General features: G+C 44.9%; 1 protein-coding gene and 1 long non-coding RNA gene across 2 annotated transcripts; one reads left to right on the forward strand and one right to left on the reverse strand.

The window, feature by feature from the left end:
• Positions 1 to 266: 266 nt before the first annotated feature.
• LOC116981983 lies at positions 267 to 18,542 on the reverse strand. The gene is made up of 3 exons (XR_004414324.1): positions 18,455 to 18,542; positions 7,197 to 7,201; positions 267 to 277 (listed from the first exon to the last, which is right to left on the reverse strand). It is a non-coding gene; the product is annotated as an uncharacterized LOC116981983 (long non-coding RNA).
• LOC116981975 (oxytocin-neurophysin 1-like) lies at positions 3,455 to 7,177 on the forward strand. Its single transcript, XM_033035236.1, has 3 exons — positions 3,455 to 3,574; positions 5,542 to 5,746; positions 7,122 to 7,177. Exons 1-3 carry the CDS (start codon positions 3,455 to 3,457, stop codon positions 7,175 to 7,177), a joined length of 381 nt encoding a protein of 126 aa, XP_032891127.1.
• Positions 18,543 to 19,666: the final 1,124 nt, after the last annotated feature.

Raw genomic sequence — 19,666 nt, forward strand, 5'->3', positions numbered from 1 at the left:
TTCATCGGGGGTGGAATCTCAGCTCCCCCACGCCGAGCGATCGGACCCTGGGTCGGGGCTTGTCGAACCTTCTGCGTCGTTGGAGCTCCTGACATCCAAGGTCCCTACCTGAGACTGCGAGCTCTCGATGGTAAAATCCGCAAGCCATGGTTGGAGCGATCCCAGGCAAGGGATCGACTCCGATAGCAAGTCCACGCCCTGCGGTGCAGCTCAAAGTCAGTCCTGACCAAGGCCGCCAGCCCCATGATGTTAGGCCGCAGAGCAACCGGAGATACGACTCAGAGATTGAAACAAAAAAGTTTTACCCAACCCCCTCCCCCTCCCCCCCACAAAAAACAAACCAGAGAACATTTAAACAAACTTACGAAACACACTAAAAATAATCAAAAATAGACGAAAAACAGAGACTGTTGGCGATGCTGCCAATCGTGCGGCGCCCCTGGTGGAATATAACTTGCCGATTTATTATACTCAGTTGCCCTGATCGTTAAATGCAAGTATGTTGTACTTCTAATAGAGAGTAACCTCTATGTGCAAAGCTGCTCTGTGATTTCAAAACCAATTACAATCAGTAAACATCAATTTATTCAATGGAAATACATGTCCACCACCGATTTTCCGGCACCCTTGGTTCCAGAGCCTTTCTAGATTATTCGTTTTGTCGGACCAACAGAGGTCAGGGCCTCAGAGAGAAGTCGAACGGTACCAGAATGGCCTGCCTAGGCAGCCGGGAAGCCAAGATACCGGCCTGCAAAGTGAACCTTGGAAGTCGGCTATGGGAACGGATCTGCATGCTCTGGCCGGGCCGGAGTTCCAGAGTACCGGCCGCAGGGGGGTAAATTCGATCCGCTGATCAGCGCGGAAGTCCCGATTAAGGCGAATTCGGCCGCCTCACTCAGCCTGGGCGCCACATTTTCGGGGGGACTTTTGGGGAGGATTTCAAGTGCGCTCTCGTAATTTTTGGCCGGAATAAAGGAGGTGCCTGACCACCAGTTGCCGGAAAATCGATGGTGCACCTGTGCTGTAGTTTGAAGACAGGTTATTGCTTACATCAGTAGTTGGATGCAAAACAATTAGATTTATAGCTCGCTAGTTATTATGAATGGGGTGCATGGGTGAAGCACAATTGAAAATCTATAGGGGGGTTGCACGTAAGGTCACTGGGTCATAGGGCTTGACGCACGGAGCCGCTCAATCCATCTGGAGGACATCCATAACTTCCGGTTATGTTATTAATGCAAGAAACGCGTACTTTCCTACCTGTTAAAAACCGCCAAAATGTTGAATTATTGTGCTGAAAAAAATTGTGGAAGTCGGGGTAAGTGTAAGAGACATGTACCCAACTTTAGAATTCCAAAAGTGAAGCGAAATGAAGGTAAAGAGAAGCGAGAGCTGAAGGGACAACAACAGCTAAAGTGCTTGGTGAACATTGGCCGTGCAGATATTGGAATTGAAAATATTGGGAATTATCGCGTTTGCTCATTGCATTTCATCAAGTAAGGCATTATTTGTGTTTTTTCTTGATTCCTTTGGTATCTAAAAAGTCTCAGAAGTGATAAATCTGGCTGTTTTCATTTTGTATGTAAAAACCCACTTGAGAACCGATTAAAAAAATTTACAGCCAGATTTATCACTTCTGAAACTTTTTAGATGACAAAGGAATCAAGAAAAAACACAAATAATGCCTTAGTTGATGAAATGCTGTGAGCAAACGGCCAATGTTCGCTAAGCACTCTGGCTGTTGTTGGCCCTTCAGCTCTCGCTTCTATCTACTGTCATTTCTCCTCACTTTTGGAATTCTGAAGAAGGCTAAATGTCTCATACGCTTGTCCCGATTTCCATAATTATTTACAGCGCAACAATTGACAATTTCAGCAGGTTTTAATGGGCCCGCTACGCTGGAAACAATGGTAAGTACTTACCTGCAGTTCATCGCGTGTACTCCATTTGGCGTGAAACCTCCCTATATATATTGGAATCATAGACAGAAAAAGCTGGAAGTACTCAGCAGGTCAGGCAGCATCTGTGGAAGGAGAAACAGTTAATGTTTCAGATCAAAGAACTGACCTTTTGTCTGAAGAGATACATGTGTGTGTTGTATAATTAAAGTGGGTGACATGGAAAAAGTCATTGATTTGAAGAGTGCCTTCGAACATTAAAGGAAAGTATGCAATGAAGAACAAGAGATTTCTGGGTTAGATGCAACTTCACAGATCAGTGTTGAAGGAATTCAAGCATATTAGTGAATGTCCACAACCTTGGGAGTCAGAAACAATTGCGTCGATGAATACACAATGCGTTGACATTAATTCTAAATGTCACGGGCTTTGAAGATGGCCCTGAGCGAAAATGCATATTTTTAATTATGAGACTGGGTGATGAACCAACTACTAAACTTCCATTAGCAAAAAAATTACATATTTAATTTACACAATGACTCAACACACATGTAGTTATTTTTTTAATATTGGCTCGAACTAAACGTACACTGTTATTGTGGAGTTTGGCACAAGAAACACAAGAATAAGGAATTGGGAAAACTTCTTCACAGATCTAACACATGTTAGTGGGACAATTGGCTTCTCCGATCTTTGTTTTTTATTTCATATTCCATGACAAAATATGATAAATGCTGTCGACCTGAACTGGGAGCAGTCAGCAGTTATCCGATCTATTATTCTCATGATTTTGCACACTTCTATAAGATCACCCCTCATCCTCCTGCACTCCAACGAATAGAGTCCTAGTCTGCACAACCGCTCCCTATAGCTCAGGCCCTTGAGTCCTGGCAACATCTTTGTTAATCTTCTCCGTACCCTTTCCAGTCTGACAACATATTTTCTATAACACTGCCCATGGATGCTATAACTTGGTGGTGTGAACTTGAATAGCAAAGTTCTATAGATCCAGTAGTTTCACCAAAGCTGTTGTAGGTCCATTCATCAACTCTACCATTCGCACTTGTCTTTATCTGGATCCAATTCTCATTGATGACATCTTACTGAGTCTGCTCAAACTCATTCATGTCTTCTAGTGGAAATCTCAGTCCAATTTATTACCTCATCAATTCCAGACACTTCTGACCCCCAAACCTTTCCCAAATCACACTAATTTGGACTGTTAATTTCCACCCATCCCTTGATTGTGATGATCTTTATGCATTAAAATACATCAGTAGTTTTTAATTGGTAAATGATAATTCAGTTTGGAGTGGCCTGCACTTTTATGCATTGAACAAATTAAGTGTTTGTAAAATTAAAATATCGAGGTCATGGATTGACCTCAGGTGAATTGTGAGTTGCATTGTATGAGTGTAATCAGCTAACAAAAAATTAGTAACATGATAGCATCGCAGTGCACGGAGTATTCTGAAGGGTATAAAAAGGGAGTGGATTGGAAGTTGCTCAGTGCAGTTTGGAAGGTTTCCTGTTGTCAGACACACCAGGAGAACATCATGCACTCCGCTTGCCTCACTGTCGGTCTCCTCTTCCTCGTCTCCATCGCTTCGGCTTGTTACATCAGCAACTGTCCTCAAGGAGGCAAACGATCCATCATGGACATGGACATCAGACAGGTAAGGAGAAGCTTTCTTCATGCATCGCCCAGTACTAATGGCTCGTCATGGTTTCTTGTTCCTCAAAATGGCATTTTCACGTTGAGAACCAGTACGGAATGTCACAATTGTTCCGTACTGAATGTAGCACAGGGTTCTTCCCGCAGCCTCTGACAGGCATTAGCATGGTCCTTAACCAAGGTTGTCTTCCAACATGACTGGCTGTGGTATAAGAGTTGGTGACCCGTCCCGTACAGACTGTTGAATGCAAACCCTTTGTTCTTAACTGTGGTCTTAGTGTGTCATCCACACTAACCCTTGACAAAAATGTGTCCTGAACACTCACGTTCCAGGGAATATTGCCCTCAGCAAATCAGAGATCAGTTGTTCTCAGTGGAGCTACTGTGTAGGATAATGGTGCTTGGTGTTTCGAGTCATGCAGCATGGAAACAGGCCCTACAGCCCAACGACATGCAACTAATCTGATGGTTTTGGTGCCAGGTTCAGTTGCTGCCTTACAGCACCAGAGACCTGGGTTCGATCCTGCGTTCTGGGTGCTTGTCTGCACGGAGTCTGTACGTTCTCCCCATGACCTGGGTGGGTTTTCGTCAGGATCTCTGGTTTCCTCCAACACTCTAAAGATGTATATGTTTGTAGGTTAATTGGCTTGGTTTAATTGTAAATTGTCCCCAGTGTGGGTAGGATAATGTTAGTATGCAGGGATCTCTAGTCAGTGCGGAGTCAGTGGGCTGAAGGGCCTGTTTCCACACTGTATCTCGAAAGTAAACTAGTCCCATTTGCCTGTGTTTGGCCCATATGTTGGGCCTCACTGCAGCAGTGAAGAAGCCTGCATTCAGACAGGTTGCAAAGGGAATGGGATTGAGGATGTAAGTATTTGCAAATTGCTTCTCTGTCCAACACTGATACAATTCATCCCAAAGACAAAGCAGCCACATTTGGCATTGTCCAGCAAAGAGGTGTGTTACTGGAACTGACAGTGTAGATGGGCAACAACTAGAAACTGGGAGTTTAACCACAAATGCAAATATTGAGGATTTATTTTTGTATTTCAATAGAATGGAAGATTCTCAAGTTATCAGATTGGAGTTTTCAAGTCAGAGCAAAATTAATTCAGAGAAAGACAAAGTATTCAGGGCCCAATAATATTTTCTCAAGGTATTATAATTCCACCACAGAGAGAGGCAGTTTGTGTGTGGCTGGGCATAAGGATTGGTAGCTGAGATTGATAATGAAAATGAACAGACCCTGTCGACCAAACGAATATACCAATTATAAAGATTCTAAATGGCACTAATCTTGGTGTGATTGATCAACAGGGGAACGCTGTTAAATAATATCGCTCTTTGACAATAACGTTACGGGGAGAAGGCAGGACATTGGGGTTGAGTGGGAAAAATACATCAGCCATGTTTGAACAGTGGAGTAGACTCAATGGGCTGAACGGCCTAATATTGCTCCTATATTTTATGGGTCAGGCAGCATCTCTGGAGATCATGGATAAGTGATGTTACAGGCCAGGACTTTCGACCCGATTTGTCACCTATCCATGTTTAAGAAACATTTACCCAGGTTGATGGATAGGACAGGTGTAGAGGGATATGGGCCGGTGGGACCAGTGTAGCTGGAACATGTTAGTAGGTGTGGGCAAGTTGGGCCGAAGGGCCTGTTTCCCTGTTGTATGACACTATGTTGGACAGAGAGTCTGCCTGACCCGCTGAGTTACTCCAACACTTTGTGTCCCTTTTTTGTAGAGTCATAGAGTGATACAGTGTGGAAACAGGCCCATCGGCACAATGTGCCCACACCAGCGAACATGTCTCAGCTACACTCATCCCACCTGCCTGCGCATCTGCAGTGCCTCGCTTTTCCATAACAAGATTGGTGTTGCCATTGGGGTTTGGTGATACTGGTTTATCTCTGTCAGAGACTGGGCTTACTGATATAATCCATTCTGTGCTCTTGCCCAGTGCATGTCTTGTGGTCCCGGCAACAGAGGCCAGTGCTTCGGGGCCAAGATCTGCTGCGGGGAGGAGATCGGCTGCTTCTTCGGAACGTCGGAGACATTGAGGTGCCAAAAGGAATCCTACCTGCTCTCTCCGTGTGAACCTGCCGGCAGGCTCTGTGGCACGAACGGTGGGAAATGTGCCGCGGCGGGAACCTGCTGCACTGCTGGTGAGATGCTGCCACTTTAAACCACTTTCAGTTCAGTTCAGTTTAGTTCCTCCACTTCCCAACACCATGGCTCCGGGGTGGGGGAGATGGAGAGAACTAGCAGAGGGATTGGGGATTGGGTGTTAATGGGAAGAAAACTGCAGCGTTTTAATAATAACAGAAACTGTTGATGCTAGAAATCTGGAACAGAAGCAGAAAACGCTGGGCGCCCCATGACAAATAAAGGATTCAATTCAATTCAATTCAGCCAAGTCTTTTAGTTTGAGTTTAGTTTATTGTCACATGTACCGAGGTACAGTGAAAAGAGTTTGTTACGTGCTAACCAGTCAGCAGAAAGACAATACCTGATTACAATCGAGCCATTTACCGTGTATACAGTAGATACACGATAGGGGAGTAACGTTTAGAACAAGGTAAAACCGGAAAAGTCCGATCAAGGATAGTCGGTTGATCACCAAAGACGTAGATAGTAGTTCTCTCCACGGATGCTGCCCAACCTGCTGACTACTTCCAGCATTACCTGGTCCATTCCATGGATTGGTTATTCACCAAACTAACTGGTCTGTAATTCCCCGTTTTTTCTCTCCCTCCCTCCCTTTTTAAAAAGGGGGGTTACATTAGCTACCCTCCAATCCTCAGGAACTACTCCAGAATCTAAAGAGTTTTGAAAAATTATCACTAATGCATCCACTATTTCTGGGGCTATTTCCTTAAGAATCTGGTATGCAGCCTATCTGGCCCTGGGGATTTATCGGCCTTTAATCCATTCAATTTACCTAACACCACTTCCCGGCTAAACTGGATTTCACTCAGTACCTCCATCTCATTTGACCCCCGGTCCCCTGCTATTTCTGGCAGATTATTTATGTCTTCCTTAGTGAAGACAGAACCAAAGTAGTTATTCAATTGGTCTGCCATGTCCTTGTTCCCCATGATCAATTCACATGTTTCTGACTGCAAGGGACGTACATTTGTTTTAACTAATCTTTTTCTCTTCACATATCTATAAAAATTTTTGCAGTCAGTTTTTATGTTTCCTGCCAGTTTTCTTTCATAATCTATTTTCACCAAGCTCAAATGGATATTAATTCCTTCCCTATGTCTCATGAGTTGGCAATGTTATGCTTTAAATAGTTTAAATAGCCTTAGTCATAGATCATACAATGTGAAAACAGGCCTTTCAGCACAACTTGCCCACACCAGCTAACATGTCCCATCTACACCAGTCTGTACTGTGTGTGGCCCATATCCTAAACGTGTCCTAAACATGTACCAGGCTAATTGTTTCTTAAACGTTGCGATGGTAACGCTGTTGTTGGAGATGGTTGAATGTATGTCGATAATAAACATCACTTGTGCTGTTCATTCATTGCAGAGAGCTGCACATTGGATCCTGCGTGTAACTCCAGGAGCATCTTCTCCTCAGATTAAAGCGCGTCTCTGGGGAAACGTGATCTGCAGCACAAACCCTCGCTACCTAAAGCTCAAGCCGATAAATGTTTAATACTATTACGTTTTGATGCTGAATAGATAGAAATTATAACCTGTAAAGGTTTTCAGACATGTGTTTGTCACAGTGCCTCCATACTGTTTGGGACGAAGACCCTTTAATTAATTATTTGCCTCTGTACTCCACAAATTGAGATTTGTAATAGAAAAAATCACATGTGGTTTAAGTGCACATTGTCAGATTTGAATAAAGGTCATTTTTATATATTTTGGTTTCACCATGTAGAACTTACAGCCGTGTTTATACATAGTCCCCCCGATTTCAGGGCACCATAATGTTTGGGAGACAGCAATGTCATGGAAATGAAAGTAGCCATGTTTAGTATTTTGTTGCATATCCTATGCATGAAATGGCTGATGAAGTCTGCGATTCATGGACATCACCAGTTGCTGGGTGTCTTCTCTGGTGATGCTCTGCCAGGCCTGTATTGCAGCCATCTTTAGCCTATGCCTGTATTGGGAGCTAGTTTTCTCTCTTCAGCATATAAAAGGCATTCTCAATTGGGTTCAGATCGGATGATTGACTGTAATTTCTACATGGTGAAACCAAAATGTATAAAAATGGCTTTTATTATAATCTGACAATGTGCACTTTAACCACGTGATTTTTTCTTGTACAAATCTGAAATTGTGGAGTACAGAGGCAAATAGATAAATGATCAGAATCAGTCCCAAACATTATTGTAAATGAATGTGAAATAATGCAACACTTGGAATAACCATTAACATTAAATAAACAAAATACAAACACCTTGCTGTTTTTTGAGATTATTTCAGAATGCATGAAATGTCTGTCACTGACAATGACGCACCTATAGTACTGCCCTGATGTCTGTGTTCATATTTGTGTTCGTATTTCACAAATTACATTTCAAGCAATGAATGTAAAACATTTAATGGTACGTTCTGAATAGAGTTAATAATATAATTAGGGCGGCTTGATGGCACAGCAGTAGAGTTGCTGCTTTACACCGCTTGGAGCGCCGGAGACCCAGGTTTAATCCTGACCACGGGTGCTGTCTGTACGGAGTTTGTACGTTCTCCCTGTGACTGTGTGGGTTTTCTCCAGGATCTTTGGTTTCCTCCAAAACTCCATAGACGTACAGGTTTGTAGGTTAATTGGCTTGGTGTAAATGTAAATTGTCCCGAGTGTTTGTTAGGCAATGTTAATATGCGGGGATCGTTGGTCGGTGCAGACTCGGTGTGCCGAAGGGCCTGTTTCTGCGCTGTATCTCTGAACTAATTAATGTACTGGAGCAGTTCCAGCGAACTGACGTCCCTCTCCTCTCCTCTCCTCACCTCACCTGACCATCCTCGCCCCAGGGGCGCCTCCTGCAGCCCACCTTGAAGATACTGGAGGCATTACCCGGGGTCACCCTCTTGCCAGCCCTTGCTCCTCACGTCCGACATCTCCAGCTTCCACCCAGTTATGTCGTCCACTGAGCCTTCGAACGGGCCCTGTCATCCGACGAGCCTTCGGGTGGGTTAGTGGTCCCATCGTCCGACGAGCACGTTGTGGGGAGGGGAAGGTGAACCATTCAGGTAGCGAGGGAGGGGGAGGGACTAGAGAGGGAGAGGGAGGGGGTAGAGAGGGACCGGTGGTAGAGAGGTAGGTGGGGTGGAGAGGGAGGGGGGGATAGAGATAGGGGCAGAGAGGGAGGGGGCAGAGAGAGAGCGGGGATAGAGAGGGAAGGGGAAAGTGTAGAGAGGGAGAGCGAGGGGATAGAGCAGGAGGAGGAGGGGATAGAAAGGGAGAGGGGGATGGGAGTAGAGAGGGAAGGTAGAGGGAGGGGGAGGGGGGTAGAGAAGGAGAGGGGCAGAGTGTGAGAAGGTAGAGAGAGAAAGGGGTAGAGGTAGAGGGAGAGGGAGGGAATGGAGGTAGAGTGGGGGAGCAGGGTGGTTAGAGAGGGAGAGGGCAAGGGAGGGAAATGGAGGGGGGTAGAGAGGGTGGGAGTGAGTCTAGATAGGGAGGGGCCATCTCCACCATTCCTAATTTCCCTCCTCCACCCCCCCCCCCCCATCTTCCTCTACCACACCACTCCCCACCCCATCTCCCTCCTCATTTCCCTCATCCTCCTCCCCTCACTCCCATACCCTGCCCCAGCACCAACCCAGGTCGTAGAGCAGTACCAGGGCCTGGATGTCGGCCTGGTTCTCATACATGGCCCGGCCCTGGCTGTAGCCTCCAGCCGTCAGCTCGGCCGCTGCCTGGGCTCCAGTCCAGGCCCCGACTTCATCTCCGAGCTCGTCCCTGACCACGGACCCAGGCTCATCCTTGGTTCCAGCGGCGGCTTCTTTCTCGGCCCCAGTCACGGACCCATCCCAAGCCCCGGGCTCGGCCCTCACTCCAGTTCCAGCACCAGGCTCGGCTCTAGCCAAGGTCCGCGGCACCACCCTCGTCACCGGGCATCTGCTGCCACCGGCACCACGAGCGCTGGAGTGCAACCATTTTTTTTAAAGCCAAGGCAAACAATTTTGCAAACATTTTACAACCAGTACATTTTCTGCAACAATTTTTTAAAAGTCAAGCAAAACAATTTTGCAAACATTTTACAACCAATACATTTTCTGAAAACATTGTTTATAAGCCAAGACAAACAATTTTGCAAACATTTTATAACCAATACATTTACTGCAAACGCACACACACACACACACACACACACACACACACACACACACACACACACACACACACACACACACACACACACACACACACACACACACACACACTCACAACCAATACTAAAATGCCAAGTAACTTCAGAACGTGGTAAACATACAGTGTGTAAACCGAATGATTCAAACGTTCAAAGCCTCCTGCAGAGGCTGCAGCTGAAGGAAAAATGTGCTTTAAATAACGTCCAACAAACACACTCACCATACGCAGAGCAGTAAGCTCTCTTGAATTATTCAACGACGTCTTCACTCTGTGCCTTCTGCAGTCAGCGCCATCTTGCCATGAACCGGAAATGTCGCACTCAGCACCATCTTGCTGCTAACTGAAATTACGTCATCGGCACCAACGTGCCATTAAGTGGAAGTCACGGGAACAAGCGCCAAATTTGCAATTAAACACAGTCCTGCTCTAATAAAATGTTTATTCACGCTTTATCCATCCACTTTATCCAAACTGTTGCAACCATTTTTAAACCAAGACAAACAATTTTGCAAACATTTTACAACCAATACATTTTCTGAAAACATTTTATTAAAAGCCAAGGCAAACAATTTTGCAAACATTTTACAATCAATACATTTTCTGAAACATTTTTTTTAAAGCGAAGGCAAACAATTTTGCAAACATTTTATAAGCAATACATTTTCTGAAAACATTTTTTTTAAAGCCAAGCCAAACATTTTACAACCACATTAAGGAGACTCACCGTTGAGTAGACATTCGTTCAGTGTTATTCACAGCTCAGAGAGCCGTGACCCTCTTGCTTCTCCATCTCGCAGAGACAGAGTGAGGCACGACACTTCCGGGTTTTATAGTCCCTCCCCCCTGCCACCAGCGGGGGCAGCAGAGCGAATGGCAACAATTTTTAAAACATTAAAAACTTTGATTTTTCATAGATGAGAAAAATCCTCTGGTCCAGCGCAGCGGAGGGGGACTCTGAGCGACGTGGCCAAAAATGACGGCCATAAGTGGCGGCATTCTTTCAGAAATCACGAAACAGAAAGTCGAAAAGTGGTCAAGATCTTAGTTTTATTAACACAGATAAATGAATGGCATTTTAATAATGGTGCACATTGCAGGTACACTGTGCTGCTATAGAGTGCTATTCAGTCAAAGAAAAAGCTATATTATTACATTCGAGTCATCCAAAGTGTATAGATAAAGGATAAAGGATACAATATTTAGTGTAAAATAAAGTCTTATAACATCCGATTAAAGATAGTTCAAAATACTCCAATGAGGTAGATTGGAGGTCAGGGCTGCACACTAGCTGATGAGAGGATGGTTCAGTTGCCTGATTACTACTGGATTTAAACTGTCCCTGAATCTGGAAGTATATGTTTTCAAAATTCTGTACCTGTTGCCTGATGGGAGAGGGGAGAAGAGGGAGTGACCAGGGTGAGACTGGTCCTTGATTATTTCTGGTGGTCTGGGTTAGGTCCACAACTCTCTGCAATTTTTTGCATAAATTTCCAAAATGTTGCCTGGATTTGGGGGTATTAGCTGCAGGGAGATGTTGGACACTTGGATTGTTTTATCTGAAATGCTGGAATTTGCAGGGAGACCCGATCGAAGTGTATAAAATCATGAGACGCATAGATAGGGTAGACATTCAGAACCTTTTTCCCAGGATGAAAAAATCAAACAAGAGAGGGCATAGGTTTAACGTTAGAGGGGCAAAGTTTAAAGGAGAAGTGCGGAGCAACTTTATTACACAGAAGATGGTGGCTGCCTGGAACCTGTTTCCAGGGTTACTGGTTGAGAGATACGATAATGGCATTTAAAAGGCTTCTGGAAATGCATATGGATATACAGGGAATGGAGGGGTATGGATTATGTGCCAACAAATAAGAGATGGCCTAAAGTCTAAAGATGAGATAGTTTGGTTTAGTTTAGTTGAGAGATATAGTGCGGAAACAGGCCCTTCGGGCAACGAGTCCTCACGGACCAGTGATCCCCGCACATTAACACTATCCCACACACACTATGAACAATTTACATTTTAATACAAGACGATTAACCATTAGTCAGGATCAAATCTGGGTCTCTGGCACTGTAAAGGGGCTGTCCCACTGCGGCGACCAAATCCGTGAGTTAAGAATAGTGTCTTCGACCTTCAAGCTCAAGGGCACTCGCCTGGAAAACCTCGAGCTGGATCGACCGACCGCACACACACACACACACACACACACACACACACACACACACACACACACACACACACACACACACACACACACACACACACACACACACACACACACACACACACATCGCAAAGGCGGGGGCCAGGGAAAGCGGGGGAGCGCTGTCTGAAATTCACACCCACGATGAAGAGGAAGGTAGAAGACGGCTGCACAGTGCACGGTAAGTCCTTTAGTGAGTGCGGAGGGGGTGGTGGAGAGAAGGGGAGAGGGGGGGAGAGAAGAAGAGAGAAGGGGAGAGAGGGAGAGAGAAGGAGAGAGAAGATGAGAGAAGGGGAGAGAGGGGGAGAGAAGGAGAGAGAAGGGGAGAGAAGGGGGGGGAGAAGGGGGGGAGAAGGAGTGGAGATACTTTTAAAAAGTATTATAAAGTTTAGCGGGCATTTTACCTTCCGGTCGGTTTTCCTTGGTCCTGAAAACTCCAATGAGCCAATTAAAATACCCAGTCAGCGAAGGAGATTGCCTACGGCTGCCCTCGACTGCCTGTAACTAAATAGCGACCCCACTCCACTGCACTACGGGTTAAAAAGAACCATGCCGACCAAATTTTACTCGTGGAAAATTTTCAACATGCTGAAAAATTTTACGCGACCTAGATGAGGCCACGAGTATGCGGGAACTTCCCTCGAGCATGAAGGAGAGTTCCAGTGACCTCATAGGACCTCCTAGGACCACGTGTCGACCATGCTGCGAGTTTGAGTCGAAGGCAAACTCTTCTAAACTCGCAGATTAGGTCGCCGCAGTGGGGCAGCCCCTTAAGGCAGCAACTCTACCGCTGCTCCACTGTGCCGCCCGATCTCTACATCATGTTCGGCTCAGACGTCGTGGACATAAGGGCCTGTTCTTGTGCTGCACTGTTCTATGTTCGAAATCTATTGGGTAAATATATTAAAAGTTTGGGTAATATTGTGTAACATGAAAAGAATGTGATGGTTTTTTTCCTGTAACATCCCACCCATCAAAGCTGAAAGATGAGGCACTTGGTTAGTCGTGAAGCTGAGCACCAGATGAATTAACAGATGTACACTGCCCCTTAGTGTTTGTAGCTGTCTTTCCATTAAGTCGCAATCCGTATTTATGTCTAATTGCACTGCAGATATCAGTAATATAAAACTTAGCCTCAGTAGATATAATAGTGGCATTGAAGAGGCTTATAGAAAAAGGATATGCAGGAAAAATGGGATTTAGTGTCATGTTTGCCACGGACATAATGGATGGGAGAGCCTGTTCCTGTGTTTTACTGTTCCATGTTGTATGTATGTAGTTCAGGTAACCATGAAACTACTGATGATATGGAGGCCTTGGAGAGGAGGTTTACCAGATTAGAGGGTTTCAGCTGCAGGGAAAGGTTGGATAGACTTGATTTTTTTCTCTAGAATGTTGGAAGTTGAGGAGTTCAAGTCCAAGTCCAAGTTCAAGTGAGTTTATTGTCATGTGTTCCTGATAGGACAATGAAATTCTTGCTTTGCTTCAGCACACAGAACATAGTAGGCATTTACTACAAAACAGATCAATGTGTCCATATCTATCTTATATTACTAAAAGTCTGTTCTTTACCGGTTTTGGCGATCTGTGCTGCGATTTCCGAGAGAACGCCGCCACTTACGGCCGTCATTTTTGGCCACCTCGCTCAGAGCCCCCCTCCGCCGCATGTGTGTCGAGGATTTTTCCCGTCGATTACAAATGACAGAGATATTAATGTTTTTACAAAATTCCCTATTCTCTCTGCTGCCCCCGCTGGCGGCAGGGGGGAGGGACTATAAAACCAGGAAGTGGTGTGCCACACAGTCTCTTCAAGATGGAGGAAGGCAGAGGGTCACGTTTCTCTGAGTTGTGAATAACACTGAACACATGTCAACTCAAATGTAAGTGCCCTTAATGGTTCTAAAATGCTTGCAGAATGTGTCTATTGGTTCTAAAATGCTTGCAAAAAGTGTCTCTATTAGTTCTAAAGCTTGCAAAAAATGTCTATTGGTTCTAAAGCTTGCAAAAAAATGTCTATTGGTTCTAAAGCTTGCAAAAATATGTCTATTGGTTCTAAAGCTTGCAAAAATATGTCTATTGGTTCTAAAATGGTTCATACTAGCGCTCCAGAAAGCGCCCCCCCCCCCCCCTCCCCTCCCCTGGTTGGCTTGGCTTGGGTGTGTCTTGAAATTGAAAGGCACTACTTCTGCAAATGGTGGCATGAAGTTGAAAGGCACTACTTACTGCAAATGGTGGCTTGGGAGCTTTGGCTTGAAGTTGAGAGGCACTACTTACTGCAAATGGTGGCTTAGTTGCTTTGGCTTGAAGTTGAAAGGCACTAACTGCAAATGGTGGCTTGGTTGCTTTGGCTTGAAGTTGTAAGGCACTACTTACTGCAAATGGTGGTTTGGTTGCTTTGACTTGAAGTTGAAAGGCACTACTTACTGCAAATGGTGGCTTGGGTGTGGCTTGGGTGTGGCTTGAAGTTGAAAGACACCACTTACTGCAAATGGTGGCATGAAGTTGAAAGGCACTATTACTGCAAATGGTGGCTTGGTTGCTTTGGCTTGAAGTTGAAATACACCATTTACTGCAAATGGTGGCTTGGGTGTGGCTTGAAATTGAAATACACCACTTACTGCAAATGGTGGCTTGAAGTTGAAAGGCACTAACTACTGCAAATGGTGGCTTGGGAGCTTTGACTTGAAGTTGAAAGGCACTACTTACTGCAAATGATGGCTTGGTGTGGCTTGGGTGTGGCTTGAAGTTGAAAGGCACTACTTACTGCAAATGGTGGCTTGGGTGTATTAGCTTGAAGTTAAAAGGCACTACTGTAAATGCACTTACTTCCTGTTTGCACTGTATATTGATTTTAGATAAAACGCTACCACTTACGGCTGTGATTTTTGGCCATCTTACTCAGTCCCCCTCCGCTGAGCAGGTGCAGAGAATTCTTCCCATCAATGAAAATTAAAAGTGTTATTAGTTTTTTTTTAAATGTTGAGAATCTCTCTCCTGTCAATCACTCCATGAAAGCCACACCTTTTCTGGTGGGGGGGGGGGGGGGGGGGAGGGGTTATAACACCCGGAAATGTGGGTGTGGCTCAGTCTCTGCAAGATGGAGGAGGGAGAGGTCACGACTCGCTGTCTTTAGTGGCTTTGCACCCTACTTCAAATGGTATGAAACTGCACTTGAATTTGGTGGCCTTGCACCCTGCTAGATGTGGTAAGAAACTGCACTTGAATTTGGTGGCCTTATACCCTGCTTGAAATAGAATTTCAAGGATTAGCCGTGAGTCAACTACCAGCCCACCAGCCGTGAGTGAGTGAGTTGCCAGCACAACAGGCTTGATTGACTGAGACGCCAGCCCAAGAATCCATTTGGCGCACAATTTGCATACTAGCCCTCTGGAAACCAATCCCTTCAGCCCACAACACCCATACTAGCGCTCCAGAAAGGCCCCCCCCCCCCCCCCCCCCCCCCCCCAACTGGCCACCAATATTAGAATTGGTGGAGAGGTGGAATATTGCATTGGATGACCAGCCCTCCTGTGTGATGCTGGGACCCAACGGGTCCCACTTAGTCTAGTACTATAATATAAATATATACACACATGAATAAATAAAATGATAAAGTGCAAATAACAGATAATTGGTTATTAATAATCAAAGTTTTGTCCGAGCCAGGTATAATAGCCTGATGGCTGTGGGGAAGTAGCTATTCCTGAACCTGGTCGTTGCAGTCTTCAGGCTCCTGTACATTCTACCTGAAGGTAGCAGGGAAATGAGTGTGTGGCCAGGATGGTGTGGGTCTTTGATGATACTGCCAGCCTTTTTGAGGCAGCGACTGCGATAAATCCCCTCGATGGAAGGAAGGTCAGAGCCGATGATGGACTGGGCAGTGTTTACTACTTTTTGTAATCTTTTCCTTTCCAGGGCGTTCAAGTTGCCGAACCAAGCCACGATGCAACCGGTCAGCATAATCTCTATTGTGCACCTGTAGAAGTTAGAGAGAGTCCTCCTTGACAAACCGACTCTCCGTAATCTTCTCAAGAAGTAGAGGCGCTGATGAGCTTTCTTGATAATTGCATTAGTGTTCTCGGACCAGGAAAGATCTTCAGAGATGTGCCCGCCCAGGAATTTGAAGCTCTTGACCCTTTCAACCATCGACCCGTTGATATAAACGGGGCTGTGGGTCCCCATCATACTCCTTCAAGAAGGTACAGGAGCCTGAAGACTGCAACGACCAGGTTCAGGAATAGCTACTTCCCCACAGCCATCAGGCTATTAAACTCAACTGAAACAAAATTCTGAACATTAATAGACCATTATCTGTTTATTTGCACTTTATCTGTTTATTTATTCATGTGTGTATATATTTATATAATGGTATATGGACACACTGATCTGTTCTGTAGTTATGCCTACTATATTCTGTTGTGCTGAAGCAAAGCAACAATTTTATTGTCCTATCTGGGACACATGACAATAAACTCTCTTGAATCTTGAATCATAATCTCAGAGTAACAGGACGTACCTTTACAAGAGTGAAGAGGGGGAATTTCGTTAAGCAGAAGGTGGTAAATCTGTAGAACCCATTGCCACAGTAGGCGGTGGAGGCGTGTCAATGGATATTTTTAAGGCTGAGATTGATAGATTCTTGATTAGTACATTGTTAGAGGCTATGGGGAGAAGGCAGGAAAATGGGGTTGAGTGGGAAGGATGGATCAGCCATGATTGAATGGCAGAGTAGATTTGATGGGCCCAATGGCCGAATTCTGCTCCTTTAACATGAGCTTATGAACTCTGCAAAACCTTCAACTATAGCCTAACTAAAGTTTTATACAGCAGCAATATCATGTGACAGGAGTAGAATGAGGCCATTCAGCCCATCATGTCTACTCTTCCATTCAATCATGGCTAGATATCCTTCCCTCCTAACCCCTTTCTCCTGCCTTCTCCACATAACCTCTGACAGCTGTACTAATCAAATATTAATCCATCTCTGCCTTATAAATTATCCACTGATGTCCTCTACATCCTTCTGTGACAAAGAATTCCACAGATTCATCACCCTCTGCCTAAGGTCTAGTTCTAGACTCTCCCACTAGAGGAAAGATCCTTGCTACATCCACTATCCAAAACCTTTTACAATTCTGTATGTTTCAATGTGGTCCCCCCCCCCCCCCCAATTCTTCTAAACTACAGCAATTACATGTCCATTGCCGACAAATGCTCATCATAGGTTAACCTACTCATCCCTATAATACAATACAATAATACTTTATTAGCCAAGTATGTTTTGCAACAAACGAGGAATTTCATTTGCCAAGTCAATCATACAAATAAAAAGCAACAGAACACACAAAATACATTTAACATAAACATCCACCATAGTGACTCCTCACTGTGATGGAAGGCGAAAAGAAAGTTCAATTTCTTCCCTTCTGTGTTCTCCCACGGTCGTGGGCCTCGAAGCTTCCATTGTCGGGACGATCTTGACTCCCGTAGCCGGCGGTCGAGCCCCCCTCGTCGGGGCGATCACTCCTTCATCGGGGGGGAAATCTCAGCTCCCCCTCGCCGAGCGATCGGACCCTGGGTCGGGGCTTGTCGAACCTAGTGCGTCGTTGGAGCTCCTGACATCCAAGGTCCCTACCTGAGACAGCGAGCTCTCGATGGTAAAATCCGCAGGCCATGGTTGGAGCGATCCCAGGCAAGGGATCGACTCCGATAGCAAGTCCATGCCCTGCGGTGCAGCTCAAAGTCAGTCCTGACCAAGGTCGCCAGCTCCATGATGTTAGGCCGCAGAGCAACCGGAGATACGACTCAAAGATTGAAACAAAAAAGTTTTACCCAACCCCCTCCCCCTCCCCCCCACATAAAACAAACCAGAGAACATTTAAACAAACTTATAAAACACACTAAAAATAATCAAAAATAGACGAAAAACAGACAGACTGTTGGCGATGCTGCCAATCGTGCGGCGCCCCTGGTGGAATATAACTTCCTGATTTTTATACTCAATGCCCTGACCATTAAATAAATGCAAGTATGGAAGTTATATGGAAGCATACCTACGTAATCAGACATCGGCTTATTTTACTTAACATCACGTGACTGTTAGTCATTTAGCAGCACTTAATTAAATCATTTATCCAGTAAACAAGACACTAAACAAGTTACTTATTTTTACTTTTGCATCTTTGTATTCTTTATAAATACATTTGTATCTTTGTACTCAACTTATAAACTGGTATGTAACATTATAATATGGTGTGTAACCTTTAGCTGTAGCTGGAAAATATGGGTGGCGAAGTAGAATGAGTTAGAGTGACAGCTGGGAGATTAAACAGTTGGAATTTAAGGGTGGCAAAAGAAGAAGAGATATGAGGGGTGATGTAAAAATCTAGATAAGTTTGATAAGACTGAACCAAGGTCATAGGCCATTCGCACGTTGCGAGTTGACACAAGAGGTAACCCGAGTTAAGGGCTCGTGGTTGTGTACAATATACCAAGTGAAAGATCAAGAGGTTAACCGAGTTCCCACGGGTAGACGGCAGTTTCCCGTTTACTTGTCATTTCTGCGATCTGACATTTTCGTCTCCCGAGTTAACCAGTTCCTGTCCCGTTAATCTTGAGCGAACATTGTCTACTGACGTGTTGTAAAATCATCACGTGGTACAAATGATGTGACGTATTTTCTTCACACACTAGAAAATCCTCCCTTGGTTGAATTGGCTCATTTGGAGACATGTCTGCAATAAGGCTTTTCGAGTCCAGGATGATGGTGTTTTTTATTCAAGTGCTGTATGCAGCCGCCATTTGTGTGATGCGAGGACGCTTGCGTAAAGGCAGAAGGGTGAGATTAATTAAAAGGAGAATTAAGAGGAAGTCTCACTGGGTGAAGCCCATCTTTCAAAGGGGATCTCTATTTGGACAATATGAAAAGCTGCTTAATGTGCTGTGCGAAGAGGATAAATCTGCTTTAAAAAATGTTGTCAGAATTTCACCTGAGCTACCGGGGAGGCAATCTGCAGATTTCCTTAATCACCATTTCCCTGCTCCAAAGATCCCACAGGCAGTGTTGACTTCTCCTGTGGCATCTCCTGCTGCCTCTCTACCTGCCTCTCCTGCTGCGTCTCCTCCTCCTCCTGCATGACAAAAGCCTAATTGGCATGTTTTGTTCCCTTTCTTTGGACTTTTCTTGGAGCCATCTCTACAAGTCTTCCTCTTAAAAAGATTCTCCAGCAATGAGATGAAACGCCCTCGATGGATCCAGGTCACGTGGTGACGTTGAAACCGCCTCTTTTTACTCACCTTTTTTTTCCCCTCTGTCCAGCTGCCGGTTCACCGTGCCCAGGACTTCCCACGGTAGACTCAAGAGTCACTAAGGTTAACGCACGGGCCACTACGTTATTAAAATGTTTCAATTCTTAACCACAAGAGTAAAATTGACTCGTGGAAAATTTCAAACATGTCTGATTTTTGGCAAGAGTAGACAAGTTACACGAGTACCTGCCGTTAGCGCCACGATGCACTACGTTGCGTCCACGAATGCCGTAC

This window comes from Amblyraja radiata, chromosome 1, assembly GCF_010909765.2.
Source record: "Amblyraja radiata isolate CabotCenter1 chromosome 1, sAmbRad1.1.pri, whole genome shotgun sequence".
Taxonomy (NCBI): Eukaryota; Metazoa; Chordata; class Chondrichthyes; order Rajiformes; family Rajidae; genus Amblyraja; species Amblyraja radiata.